Source organism: Podarcis melisellensis (assembly GCF_964234715.1).
Source record: "Podarcis melisellensis genome assembly, chromosome: 1".
In the NCBI taxonomy this organism is placed as follows: Eukaryota; Metazoa; Chordata; class Lepidosauria; order Squamata; family Lacertidae; genus Podarcis; species Podarcis melisellensis.
This window is the reverse complement of record NC_138528.1, coordinates 74,310,982-74,325,077: the sequence shown is the minus strand read 5'-3', so window position 1 is coordinate 74,325,077 and position 14,096 is coordinate 74,310,982. Positions and strand designations below refer to the sequence as shown.

The 14,096-nt window shown below is 42.7% G+C and overlaps 1 protein-coding gene across 15 annotated transcripts in view; it reads left to right on the top strand.

The window, feature by feature from the left end:
* The window catches only part of BRSK2 (BR serine/threonine kinase 2), a 402,463-nt gene that overhangs the window by 292,912 nt on the left and 95,455 nt on the right, over positions 1-14,096 (top strand). For all 15 annotated transcript variants that reach the window (XM_081903613.1, XM_081903619.1, XM_081903615.1 and 12 more), the window contains exon 4: positions 4,745-4,885. In XM_081903613.1, the coding sequence (XP_081759739.1) occupies positions 4,745-4,885 (141 nt within the window). The remainder of the gene's footprint in view (positions 1-4,744; positions 4,886-14,096) is intronic.

The following is a 14,096-nucleotide window of genomic DNA, read 5'->3' as shown; positions in this document are numbered from 1 at the left end:
CCCTCCCTTCCACCCATCCTCCTTCTCTTCATCTCATAACCTCCTTTCTTACTTCAACTTCTTTTTAACTCTTTTGTCAGCACTTTGGACTTAGTGAAGGAAGCAGCTAGCTGTTTATAAGCACCACTGAGCAGGGGCGGTGTGTCCTGTTTAGCCACCTGAGGAAAAATGGCAATGTGTTGCTCCCTACCCCCATCCTCCTGCGGCCACTGGCATGCCCCCCTTTCACCAGTTTTTGGGTGCTTCACCCCGCTTCTTTAGTGTTCTGGCTCCACCACTGAGTCCGAGTTTCCTGTGGCCGACATTTGCTTTCTCGCAGCCACTATCCTGGTGGGAAAGGGCTATCCCCTGTGTGCTGACTTCCATTGCCACTTGCCAGGAACATTCCTGGGGTCATGAAAGCAGTGTAGAACTTCACAGGGCCTGCAATGGATTTTTTGGGGGGGTGAGAGGGGGGACCATTTTGGACAAAGGTTGGCACCTCTACTAGTGATAGAGACCATATCAGATCCTGCCCAGCACCCCATTTGTCACCTTCCATGTGTTGCACATGGATGAACAAGTTGACCCCAAAATGACAAACAGTATTATTTTCTGTTCAGTGACTCAGATGCAGGAGACCTGTTTTCCAAGCTCCTAAATACAGTGAGTTAGCAGGATATGTTTTAATGTACAAGAAACTGCAGAAAAGGCCTAAAATATAACAAATGTGGACATAACTGATAGTCGTCTTCCATTCCAATTCTGGAAACACACAGTTCCTTCCCCAAAAAGATGGAAAAGCAGAGTCATGTGGACCAACCATATTATTTAATTTCTGCCCTTGTAGTTTCAGTCAAAAACATCTGTCTATGTAATACTGACTGGGAAGGTATTTGCAGCTGCAATTCTAACCTATTGAATATGGTGGGACTTACTTCCACATAAAAATGCCCACAGATAGATGGACCAGCAAAGAAATGTCTATGAGATTAGTAAGAGTACTGAATAATCCTTAAAGCAGGAGGAAATCAAAATTAGCTATGTTGGCAATTGATTCTAAATCCAAGCAGGAACCTCCCACCTTTGAGAACTGATCTGTAAAATGGATAATCAAAATATGTGTGCACATGCAATCTCTGCGAAAGCTTCTAGGTTCACAATAATAAACTTGTAGTTAATAGCTCTAGTTAGAAGTATTTGGTAAATATGTTTATATTCCCATTCCCGGGTTGGATTGAGTTTAATTCAATCCAAGAGCATGGAGCAGGAGTTGGGTACTAAAGTAAGGCTGTTTAATCAAAGCCATCTGGTGGAGGCAATCTTGAAGGGAATTGATTGAATGCGAAGGAATAGCTTCTGTTAGTGTCTCTGGTGCACTAGTAATTTAGGACCGGAGTATTTGAGATGTTGCATTACACAGAAAACCTCCTCTGTGTATCAGCTCTTGCACCTTGAGCATTGCTTAACAAACAAGTCTGCCACTCTCCTCATGTTAGCAGAGCTGTTAGCACAGAATACATTGTCTCTGTGCTCCTCTTGCTTCCCCTGACGAGACAAGAGCACCAATCTTTTAAAAATGTCTTACTCCATTTGTTTCCATTACTGTCTCTGACGCTTCTGGGTGGTGAACAAAAATAAATAACCCTCTGAATTATCTCTGCCCCTCAGTTTGTTTTACTTTTCATTCAAGATGTTGGTGCTGCATACTGAGGCATTTTTAATAAGTGAAAGTTGATAAATAAATAAATTTGCTGTGCTGTTCCTACTGTGGGTGAGAAAAATGCTAGACTTGTAATTTTCTGAACTTGGGCATTTGAAGTCTGTGTAATGGAGGGCATCTGTCTGCATGTCTGCACATCTTTATATATGAATGGTGTTGTATCTAAATTAGTATTATACCTTAAGCTACATACAGTTTTGTCCTACGGCTTTACCCTGTCCAAAACATCAGCTGTCCACAGCAGAAAGAATGAGTTATCCAAGTCCCTAATTAGAAAGCTAATATTGGACATACCACTAGATTTGCCAGATGTCACTAGATCCAGACTTGGACAATAACCTGTTCCCTACAGAGTTTCATAGCAGAAAAATGAATCAAGCACCACATTGTCCAAGCATGGCATTCTAGGCCCATCTTATACCATAAAAAGGTAAAGGTACCCCTGCCCGTACAGGCCAGTCTTGACAGACTCTAGGGTTGTGCGCTCATCTCACTCTAGAGGTCGGGAGCCAGCGCTGTCCGCAGACACTTCCGGGTCACGTGGCCAGCGTGACAAGCTGCATCTGGCGAGCCAGCACAGCACACGGAACGCTGTTTACCTTCCCGCTAGTAAGCGGTCCCTATTTATCTACTTGCACCCGGGGGTGCTTTCAAACTGCTAGGTTGGCAGGCGCTGGGACCGAGCGACAGGAGCGCACCCCACCACGGGGATTCGAACCGCCGACCTTTCGATCAGCAAGTCCTAGGCGCTGAGGCTTTAACCCACAGCGCCACCCGCGTCCCATCTTATACCATAGATGCTATTAAAAAAGGGTTATAACTAAAGATTCTGGAGTCACTTCTGCGTAGTTGCACCCAGGACAGGAATTCTTTCCCATGATGACAGCATGGTAATCTGGGAACGGTTTGGCACCACTTGTATCTAAGCCCCACTTGACTAAACCTATTGGCTTGGTTTAGCTTCACATAGCAAACCTTTGGTTTCACAATATCTGATTGTGAAGGAAACTGATCACATAGTTCCTTTAAGCAGATAGAGACACACTCTTGATATCTATCACAGTTTGATGTTTTCCTGAAAGATGGTTCTAAAATTAAGTGAATAATTTAGAGGTTAGACCATGCATAAGGTCCCTGGTGTGATCTCCAGCATCTGTAGTCAAAAGATAGCAGACACTGGGGAGCTGCTAGCAGAGCAGAAAGTACTAGACTTGGCAGACCAGATATCTACCTCTACCAAACAGCAATTGCCCCATTATCCCTTTTAATGTTGCTTTTAAAAATTGATTGCGATGCATCACCATCCTTATATACAATAACACACAAATGAAGCTATTTCCAATAAGAAAAAACATCTGTTATCACAACACACACCGTGGTACCCTATACATTTTTATTTCAGAGTAAGTTTGATTGGATATAAGTAAATATGCAATGGATGACAGTGCACAAGAGTTTCCATTATTTGCTTTTACCTGATTCTTCTTCATTCCATATTTCATGAAAAGAAGTGATTTTCTAACATGCTTTAACTCCTACACCACTTGTTAACTTTTTTGAGTCAGAACTATCCCGATACTTTTGTTGTTCTTCACTCGTGAACTTTGTCTTCCATATGATAATTTTGCATCTAATCATTTATTTATACTTTCTATATTTGGATATTTTTATCCTGCCTTTCAATGATAAAATCACACTCTAGTGGCTTATAAATGAAAATCTCAAAAATTAAAAAGCAAAACAATCTGTATATATGGTACATTGTATATAATAATCTTGCAGTCACCAAATATTAAAAGCATCCTGGTAATTCTTTATTCTTTTCCTTAATTGCCTCTTGCATAAGTCAGTTTTGATGGGACTAAATTTACAGAAGAATCAATGCTTTTCAGAGCACCTCAAAACAATACAAAATAACTGCAAATGTTTTCTTAGTCACCTACCTCTAAGTCTGAAAGTTGGAAATTTGCTGTCACATTATCATTTTTTAGTTTGCAAACAATTTTACTGTTAATGTGGTTGCAAATCGGAACTTCATGTCACTGAATATGGAGTTTAAATGTGCATTGATATTAATTCCAGCAGTGTTATTTTAGAAGATACTGGGCGGTATCCAGCTAAATTGTTTCTCTTGTGCAAAGAGTTTTAGCTGTGTAATGGAACTTCCAGACCCTCTCCTTTTCTCATGTGTCCCCTAAATCAGTTTAGGGGGTTCCCCCAATGCTCCAGGGCAGATGTACTGGGCATGTACAGAGGCAAGCGGGGAGAAGAGAGGGCAGCAAAGTTCCACTGTGTGCCTAAAAGTCATTGCTCTAGCAGAACTGTTTAGTTACCGTACATACTGCCCGATAGGTAGATCACTATCCATGGTCCTTTTAGGCAGAATGTATCTTTAAGCATTAGGGGACGCAGGTGGTGCTGTGGGTTAAAGCCTCAGTGCCTAGGACTTGCCGATCGAAAGGTCGGCGGTTCGAATCCCTGCGGCGGGGTGCGCTCCCGCTGCTCGGTCCCAGCGCCTGCCATCCTAGCAGTTCGAAAGCACCTCCGGGTACAAGTAGATAAATAGGGACCGCTTACCAGCGGGAAGGTAAATGGCGTTTCCGTGTGCGGCTCTGGCTCGCCAGATGCAGCTTTGTCACGCTGGCCACGTGACCCGGAAGTGTCTCCGGACAGCGCTGGCCCCTGGCCTCTTAAGTGAGATGGGCGCACAACCCCAGAGTCTGTCAAGACTGGCCCGTACGGGCAGGGGTACCTTTACCTTTACCTTATCTTTAAGCATTGGAGATCAATTAAAAAGGATACTGGGAGCAATGAAGTCATCTGTTCTTGTTGTTTTAAAGCCTATATTCCAAGAGATATCTAAGAACTCCACATTCACTTGTAGCTAAAAACGTACAAGGGCACTAACACATTGTCTCACTTTGCTGCCTCTAGAGAAAGTTGCCTATTGGTTATTATGCAGACATTTATGCATGGGTGTGTATGTTTAACACATCTGCTTGATCGCATATAAACAAATATATTTTTCCTGTCTTGTTTTAGATATTTGGTGCTAGAACATGTGTCTGGTGGAGAGCTCTTTGACTATCTTGTAAAGAAAGGAAGATTAACGCCAAAAGAAGCCAGGAAGTTTTTCAGACAAATCATCTCCGCTTTAGACTTCTGTCATAGTCATTCAATCTGGTAAGTAAAGCTGCATAAGGTACATGGCATACAAGTGGTACCTTCAAGAAAAGGTGGCAGTGTGTCCTTACCCAGCAATAGTATTGCCTCTGATCAAGGAGCCAACGCTCTATGTCCTCCTCCAGGGCGCTATAAGCAGACACTCAAAGCTCTGTGGCTCTCATTGTGCTGTTTTGCAGGGCAGACCCTTCTTTTGGGGGGTGTTTTAAACTTTTGCTTTACTTCTGTATACCTCCAAATTTGTCCGTCATGGTAATACCCTCATTTTGTTCTCAGTAGGCCTGTTTTGGTTCCAATCTTTTCAGTGCCCAACCACCTGTTCGCTATTAAAGGGAATGATAATATTATATGATATTTATGGCATAATATATGATATTTATGGCATAAGATTATATAGCAGATCAGCCTCTAGGTCACTGAAAGCTCTTTGGCTTTTTACAAGCCATTAGCTAGTCACTGGTAAGGCTTGGAATCTCCTGTACTGTGTGCATGCAGCTGCCAGCCCCTATTACTGTCTAGATACGCTGATAACACACGTGCTTTCACTGAAGGCTGTCCATGGCCTTTCTTTGGTCGCGTTCAGTAATATGCAGTATGATGAGTGGTTCATATCTGATTAAACCTTTTTTCCCCATGGTGAGCTTGAAGACAGGGAGACACCTACTGTCACATTCATTTACAGTGAACACTTTAACTGGGAAAAACCAAAGCCCAGTGGAATCGGCAGCTTAATTTATAAGGATCTTGGGGGCATTTGCCAATAAATAAGAATAATATGTGTCATATTGCGCCCTCTCCCTGAAGAAACCTGGGACAATTACCAATTCAACAAACTCATTTTATGGCATCCTTGGGTTATAGAAAACCTTCTGGTGTTTGGCAGCCTTGCCTAGACCCCTTCTGGGCATTCGATTCACTATTCCCTTTAATTTCTTTTCCAGCAGGGAGTAATTTTCTTTTATCAGTCTGTTATTGATACCCACTTGGATGATTTAATTGTTGAGTGTGGTTTAACCTGTTAACTTGCAGGCCATGTTTTAAATTGAACCAGTTTCCACTTAGGGCTTTAACAAGTTTGAGTAATTTTTAAATTACACTGAAATTGAGTTTTTGCCACCAATTGGAATGCAAAGTTTCTGTTCAGCTACTGACCCATAACCATACATTTATTTCTCAGTAATGTTGTTTCCTAAGATTTGATTGGCTGTGAACGGTGATTTACATATTGGATGTAAGGCTCTTTCTCAGTAGGGATGGCATTAAAATCCTTAAATCTGATAGGGTAAAGGCTACAGCAAGATGAAGAGTGTGCATTGCATAACCACTGCTGATGCCTTGTAATAAATGTGCAATGATTATAAAGACACTCCTTGAATGACTACAGTCCTGATATACCCATAACAAAAAGGGGAGCCTCATTGTCTTAAAGGCAGACTTCTATATAGATGGGCTGGATCTTTCTTTTGACAGGGAAAGGAAATAAAGCATAGGTAGAATGTAAAGCTTGTTGTTGAGTTGATGTGCAGCACAACCTTGTGCATCGTTATTCAGAAGCAAATATTGTAGTTCAGCTTACACCAAAATGTGTACTGGATTGCAACACTAATCTGTAGCTGAGCTGCAACATCTGCATGTAGGGTGGGCTGAGGAAGAAGAGGATCTGAGTGCAGATTTTGATGTATATCTGGAAGTTGTGTTTGTGTTTAAACTGTACCACTTCGAAATAGAGTGATTTTCACCCAAACTTACAATACGTAAGTGAGTGATGACAGAAAAGTTGCCCTTCTATCATGATTTTCCTTTCTGATCGGTTCCTGTGTCCTCAGCTCATTTTCCTTCAATGCCTTGGTCTGCCCAGTCAAAATTATTTTCCTCCAGGTTTGTGTTATGATGCAGGGCTGCTTACACATTTGCATAAAGCTACAGCATGATTTTTGTACAGTTGCACATTCCTCCATGAGATTGGGGAGAGGGAGAGTAAAGGGGTATTTTGGGGGGTATTTCAGGCAAGCGAGTCATGTGCAGAAGAAGCATAGGAGGGGCAGACCTTTTCTGATAAAGAATATCTTATTGATTTCGGAGCACAGGGTTTGCTTCTTAAAAAGCAACAAGGGGTAGTTTCCTGACAGTCTAGAGGTGCTGCATGCATTGTGAATCCACACCACACAAGCTTTGGGTTGCACTAAACTACAAGTGTAGACTAGCTCACAGAAAAGAGTGGCGACAGGTTATGGGGTAGATTGAATGCCAAGTCCAGAGAAAATAGGCAAGTAGCACAGATGGGTTTATAACAGTCAACAGAGCACAAGGGAGAGCTGACGGAAATCAATAACAGCTTGAGGGTCCAATCTGAAACTCATTAAAATTAATGGAGAGAGTCCCACTTACTTTGGTAGCCGCTGGATCAGGCCGAGAGATTTTTCCTTATTAAACTATATGACCAAACTCATAAGTCCTTTAGACTGATACTTCATCAGTCTAGCAGACACTTACAGTTCCACAGTTAACAAATGGCCTGCAGGTTATTACTTACATGATCAAAGGTGCCTTAGTTTAATAAGCCATGGGGTTGTTGTTGTTTTTCAAGTTGTTGCTTGGCAGAGGTGGTACAGTTGAGTTGAAAGTAATGGGGTTTGACCTTGGAGATCTAAGTCAACTTGCCCTATGGCCCAGGCCAGCCCTCTCTGCTCTCCACCCTCCTTCCAGTTTTGAACAGAGAAATATTCTAGCCATGTCCTCATATGGTCTTGTTCTGTTTTACCATTGTTCTAGACAGAGTTGTTTTATGCAGGTTGAGACTGAGGGCCAGTAACTTGCCCAGGCCATTTAGTCAGAACAGGACTGAACATGGATGTGAACCCAATTACAGGTTGAACAATCTAGTTGCCTGTACCCTGCCACAGAAGCTGAGCTGGAACATTGCCGTCCACTCCTAGGATACTTTCCTGTTAACTCTTTCCTGTACTTTCCTGTCAACTCTTAAGTCTGATTGGAGCAGATTTCAAGGAAATAGATTCTGTCTTGCAGTCATTGGTTGGTGAGGGAAAGCTCTTTTTGTTACAACCTTAACTATTTGTGTTATTCTGTCACCTGGTATTGTCACTGTGTGAGAGCCTTGCAGTTCCCAGGATGGTGCTGCTTATGACACTTCATAATAAAAAACTGGAAATAGGCAGTTTGGGTGGCAGGGAGCATGGATTAGTTTGGGAGAGGGGCATTATAATTTGCGGTTTTAAATGCCAGTCAGGGGCTGACAAGATTACAAATCTTCTACTCTGCTTGGTTGTCCAGTCATGGCCATGCTGAAATTTCTGCTGCTAGTAAACAAAGTTTGCAGGGGTCTGTACTGCTTCAAAAATCTGATCAGAGCTAACAGTGGGACAAATTTAATGTGTGTGCAGCATAGGAAAGAGAGAGAGAGAGAGAAGAGAGAGAGAGAGCACTTGCAGACTGTGTTCTCTTGGTCACACCCCACTGGCCAATGTTAAATTGGCAAAACAGTCTCTGAATGAAAAAGTTTATCCACTCATGGTTTGGGTCAATGCAAAGATTTTGTTTTAAAGAGTTTCCTGACTTTCCTCCAAGTGAGCTTATTCTTTCAATTAAAAAAATGATACCAGCAACATCAAAAATCAGTAGGATCAGCATAATGATGATAACCAAAGGCTTCCTGAAACAAGAAGTTATTTGCGTGGAAAGGCAGAGTCCCCAGATCCCGAGCGGTCCCTCCCGTCATGTGGAATAACGACTCAAAACAACGTGCTATGGGATTAAATTGGCCACAACTTTATTAAATTTCAAATGTGGGTAGACCTTGGCTCAGGCAATGGGCGTTCTCCCTACCCAGTCCCCAGCCGGGGACCTAGGGAGCTTCAGGGTTATCCAGTGTGTGGGGGATAGGCCAGTTCTGGAGAACATATGTTCAAGCAGAGATAGCCGCCCCCGTTATGCCGCCACCGCAGGGGAGAGCAATGACAACCTTTCGTCGTACGGTCAAAGCCTCCCTTCAGAAACCCCTTTAACGGGGAACCCTGGCATCACTGCCGCAAAGAGGAAGATGGACTAAAGGATTCCGCCCAAGGCCTGATACCGCCAAAGTTGTGACGTTTTGCTACGGGAAAGGCGAAACCTGCCAATGCAGGGAAATTCCTTTCCAGCCCTTTAACAGCGACCTTAACATAGCAGCGCCCGCATACCTGTGAATAAAAGTTAACCTGCAAAAGAAGACATTAACTGAGGGTGGGTAGGGTGGGAGAAGCTCTGGAGCCAAGTGAGGATTCCTAGGTAAGATCCTACCTCTATTGTGTGGGCAGGTAATCCCTCCCCTACCTGGCCTGGTCTCCTTGGCAATGCTTCCCCCAGGTGGGATTGGACAACTGACTGAGGTAGGCGGAGACCTCCAGGTATCCCGCCTGAGGGAAGGCGAAGCCAAGCCTATGCTGATGGGGCCGCTCCAGACCTAGGGCTGCGCGCGTCCACGCAAAGGGCGCCTCCCCCGCGTTTTAAGCGGGGAGCGGTCATTGCCCACTCCTATTTTAAAAAAATAATATTTATATTGTATTGAAGTGATTTCAATTAAAATAAATAAAGTGATACAGAAAAAATAAGGAAAAGTGAAGGGGCAACAACAACAAAGACAAATATTAAAAACTATATATGGTCCATGGGGTCACGAAGAGTCGGTCACGACTAAACAACAACAAATATATATATTCTTATATAAAATTGGTAGTGTGGTGTTATCCTAATACATATATACCGTAAATGTTAATAGCCTATTACATTTTGTTTAAGCCCTTCCAAATATTATCATACTTATCCAAGCAAAGTCTGCACCTGCAAGCATTTTGTTCATAGGTTGTGAGTGATGTCATATCATCAATCCATTGATTAAAGGGTATCATATCTATATTTTTCTAGTTCATCAATATCAGTCTCTTGGCCTCCATTAAGGCACACAAAGTCCATTTTCGTTGTCCCATTGATAATTTCCACACTGCAGGTATATAGTTCAATAGAATATTTTTCCCTGAAAGATTTGACTTTTCCTGCACAGTCATTGTTACACAGTCCAGCACTTTCTCACAAAACGTAAAAAGTGTAGAACACTGTACAAACATATGTTTCAGGGAGGCATTGCCTTGCTACATCTCAAACACTGAGCTATCTTAGCTAACCCTTTTTTATATATACAACTGTAAAGGAGTCCCATAAACTCAAAATATTATTTTCTGTTGTATAAGTTTTAATTTTAAATCCAGTGACACCTTGGGTATTGAGACTAAAACATTTCCCCACTGTCTGGGAAAGCTTGTAACATTGCAAGCTTGTAGCATAAGTTGCAGCTTGTAACATTAGGGTGCCTGGTGCGCTTTCATCTCCAGCTGCTGTGTTCATGTGCAGTTATTTGAACATGGGGGATCCTTAGGGAAATGGCTTGACCAGCAGACTTGAGAGGTCAAATCTGGGGCTAACAGGAATATCCTCTATCTTTGGATCAGCTTGCCGAGAGAGCAATTCATGGGTTACAAGGGTGAGAGAACTGCCTTCCCAAGCAAGGCCTCCCTCACTACAGAAAGCACAGCAAATGAGGCCCAAAGTGACTCTACTCCTGTGATTTATTGCCTTGCCACAGGATGGTTGCCCAAGACTTCGAAGCACCCAGAGGTAAAAAATAGGCACGTCCAGTTTTGCATCATGCATGTTAACTTGCAAATATATATTAAGATAGTGACAACGTTCCCAGTAAGTGGATAAAAGCTGACAACCCAGTGCTGGTCTGTCATTCAAGCACTGGCCCAAATTACTTTGAAATGAGAGCATTTAAAGGAACAATGCACATACATATCCAACATTGGTTGGTCACCTGGAAAACCATATTCTTCCTGGCACATTGGATCAGCATCTTGTTTTAAAAACACTGCCCAGCCTTGGGAGATAAGCATCCCATTAGGTGAATCAATGGCGGGGAGAGGCCAGAGCTCTTTTAGTTTCCTTTGCATCAGGTAGCTGAGCTGACAGGGAATGGTGTTTTAGAACCTGAGGGAGCTCTGTGAGGGAGGAGGAGCCCCAGTTTTAGATTTCCTCTGAAGGCATTCCCTCTTGTGAGAAAAGAAGTAAAAACTCCACACAGCACTAAGAGGAGTCTGCATGGAAGAGCAGGGAGAACAGCTAAAGGAGTCAGGATTGGCTGGCTGTGACATCATCAAGCAGCACAGCGATTGGTCCAGCTTCTGTTTGTGTGAGTGTGTTGGCTTTTCCCTTCTGGTTTTGCAGTGCTGACAAATAAAAGTATGATTACAGGAAAGGCCCCATGGCAAACCTGATTAGGCTTCAGTGGTAATAAATAATGCCAATTATTCCATAGGGGAGGGAAAACATTGAGAGGAATTTCCCTCTGGTAATGAGTTGCAGGATTCTGTTTTCATCTTACTTTTATTTGGGTTATGAGAGGTTATTAGGGGGGAGCACTTGGAGAGGGTGATACAGGATTTTGCATGAATATTGATAAATGACAATTACTTGAGCCTCTTCCCTTTCCATTGCCTGAGGCCATGTCTGCTGAGATATACAGGCAGGATTCGTAGTAATCTTTGTGTATGTGTTCATGTGGGGGCAAACGAAAAAGGAATAAGAGCTTTGTTTGCATCCTTCTCACTAAAAGGAGGGGACTGATTTAGAAGCCGTATGGCAGGGTACTACAGTAGCAACACGAAAAGAGCTGCTTTTGATTCTGCAAGCTGTAACTTGTTGTAAAATGCCACTGCGTACGCACATACCTTTTATTAAAAGAGAATTCAGACTTTTGAGTCAAAGAGTCTGAGATGTTCACAAAATGTTAAGCATCATTTAGAAAGAGACTTAAGGCAGTTCCACTACATGGAGCAAAGGCCAGTCTCTATGCAACACAAGGCGCTTGGCTCCACACACCCCTTCCAACATTGTACAGACATTTATCAATTGACTACCACTACAAGATGGTTTCTCTCATTGAGACCACATCATCTGCTCAGAACATTACAGATCAGTAGGCTATGGAAGCAGGCTGTGGAAGCAGAAAACATCTCTCTTTTTTTGTTATCTTTATTTATTTTTATTGTATTAACGCCCCTGAATGGTTTACAATAAATCTTTAAATTATCAGAAAACCCCCCAGTTAAAAACAAGTAATTTAAAACATTTAAAAGATAATTAAAATGAACTGTAAAAGATTAAAGCACATCAACATCTATGTGTCTGGATAGACCTACCTAAACAAGAATGTTTTAAGCAGGTGCTCAAAGGAGTACAGGGAAGGCACTTGCCTGGTGTCAACAGACAGGGAGTTCCAACGTGTAGGTGCTGCCGCGCTAAAACATCCATCTCAGGGTCGTGGGTTCAAGCCCCGCGTTAGGCAAGAGGATTCCTGCATTGCAGAGGGGTGGACTAGATGACCCTTGTGGTCCCTTCCAACTCTGTAATTCTAGGATTCTGTGATTCCTATGTTCCTTTTAAGACTTCTGTCTGACTTCTTGGAGAGATAATTATAGAAGGCTTCTGGTCAAAGTTGACAGGGGTAGGATAGATGGACCATTAGTCTGATTCAAAATAAAATCAAACTTTGTATCATATTGCAGGAGTACTCATAGATCCATTTGTGCAATTTGATTATATACTGTGATGTGTGCAATGCAGGAAAAAGCCTCCACTTTCTGGACTATGCACCTTAAGATTTCATGATCAGGGAGTTTTTTGCTTCCCCCTCCCCACACACATATATGCACTCCATACATGCATGCCCACATACTTACAGAAATATCCTTTTAGGAGCCATGCTTCAGGAAGGATCTGCAAATCTACTATCCTCAGCCTTTGTTAGCTGCCATTCTAAATGGGGCTGGAACAACATTTCTGATATCTGGTGTACTGCACAGTTCTTCTTCTTTCATCTTCCCTGTTGGCATATGTGGCTCTGTATGAAGCACTTTCCCTCACTCGTTCACCAAAGCCACTGCCTTATTTAATCCTCCTTTCCAGGCAATGTGTAGAAAGCCCCAGGGACATTTCAGTCTCTAGAACAATGAAAGGGTATTGTGTCCTCTTTCACCTACAGACCGAGGAGGTGACACCTATCATGTAAGACATGGAACCAGAGAGATCAGCTGGAAAGGAACCAAATGAAGTTCATTTACCCTGCAATGTTCCATTAAATGCTGAGCAATTAGCACATGTTGTGGGGTTTTGCTTTTGTTTTCTTTCACTTTAGCACAAGGGGGTTCTTTTTCCATATTAATTAGATCATCCAGGCTGTTGGACGCTTAAAGAAATTGCATCTAACATCCATTGCTCCACTAATCTCTCTGCCTTTTATGTTGGTTTTTAGCAAATAGAGACGGGGGCGGGAGACAATGTAGATGTTTTATATATAATAATAATAATAGTTCTGCTTTGAGCTGAACTTACCTTAGCACATGTCCGCATTCCTAGTTTGTCACGGGTAAATGATTATCTGAGGCATCAGCAGAACACATTTGAGCTGTGCCATTTACTGTGACAATATATGAAAATCAGTACTGTGTATTGTTTCTTGACTGAAAATTGCTCCAAACATTCCTCACTACAGAAATGTATGTGCACAGAAAAACCATAAATTTGACATCATGCTTGTCACATGATATGCCCTTGTGATCTTCAATATCTGCTCCCCCTTTCCCAAAAGTAAGGCTTTGAAGCATCTGAATACCAGTTTCTGGGAATCACAGGTGGGCAGAGTATTGTTGCACTCAGGCCCTGCCTGGGTGCTTCCCACAGGCATCTGGTTGGCCTCTGTGAAAACAGGATGCTGGGCTAGATGGACCACTGACATGCTCCAAGAGGCTCTTCTTATGATCCTAGCGCAGGTGGGGAAGCCATATGGAACCCCTCCATCATTTTATGCAGCCCTCCGCAAAACAAAAAGGAGGGGGGAGCTGCCCCATTTTTCTGCCCCATTTCTGTTCCTTCCTTCCTGCTCATTTCCTCCTTGTCTCCCCCCCCCCACATTGTCTATGTAGTTTCAGAACAACTGGAGGGGGCAGCCATGTAGCAGACTTTGGGATGGTGTCACTGCAAGTCCACAGCAGTTTGCTTGAAATAATTTATCTGATAAAAAGAAATGGATGGCTTAAAAAAAAACAGCATTTGATGGGGGTTGGGGGGATTTCTGGGAAGAAATTGTTAGGTTTCATGTGTG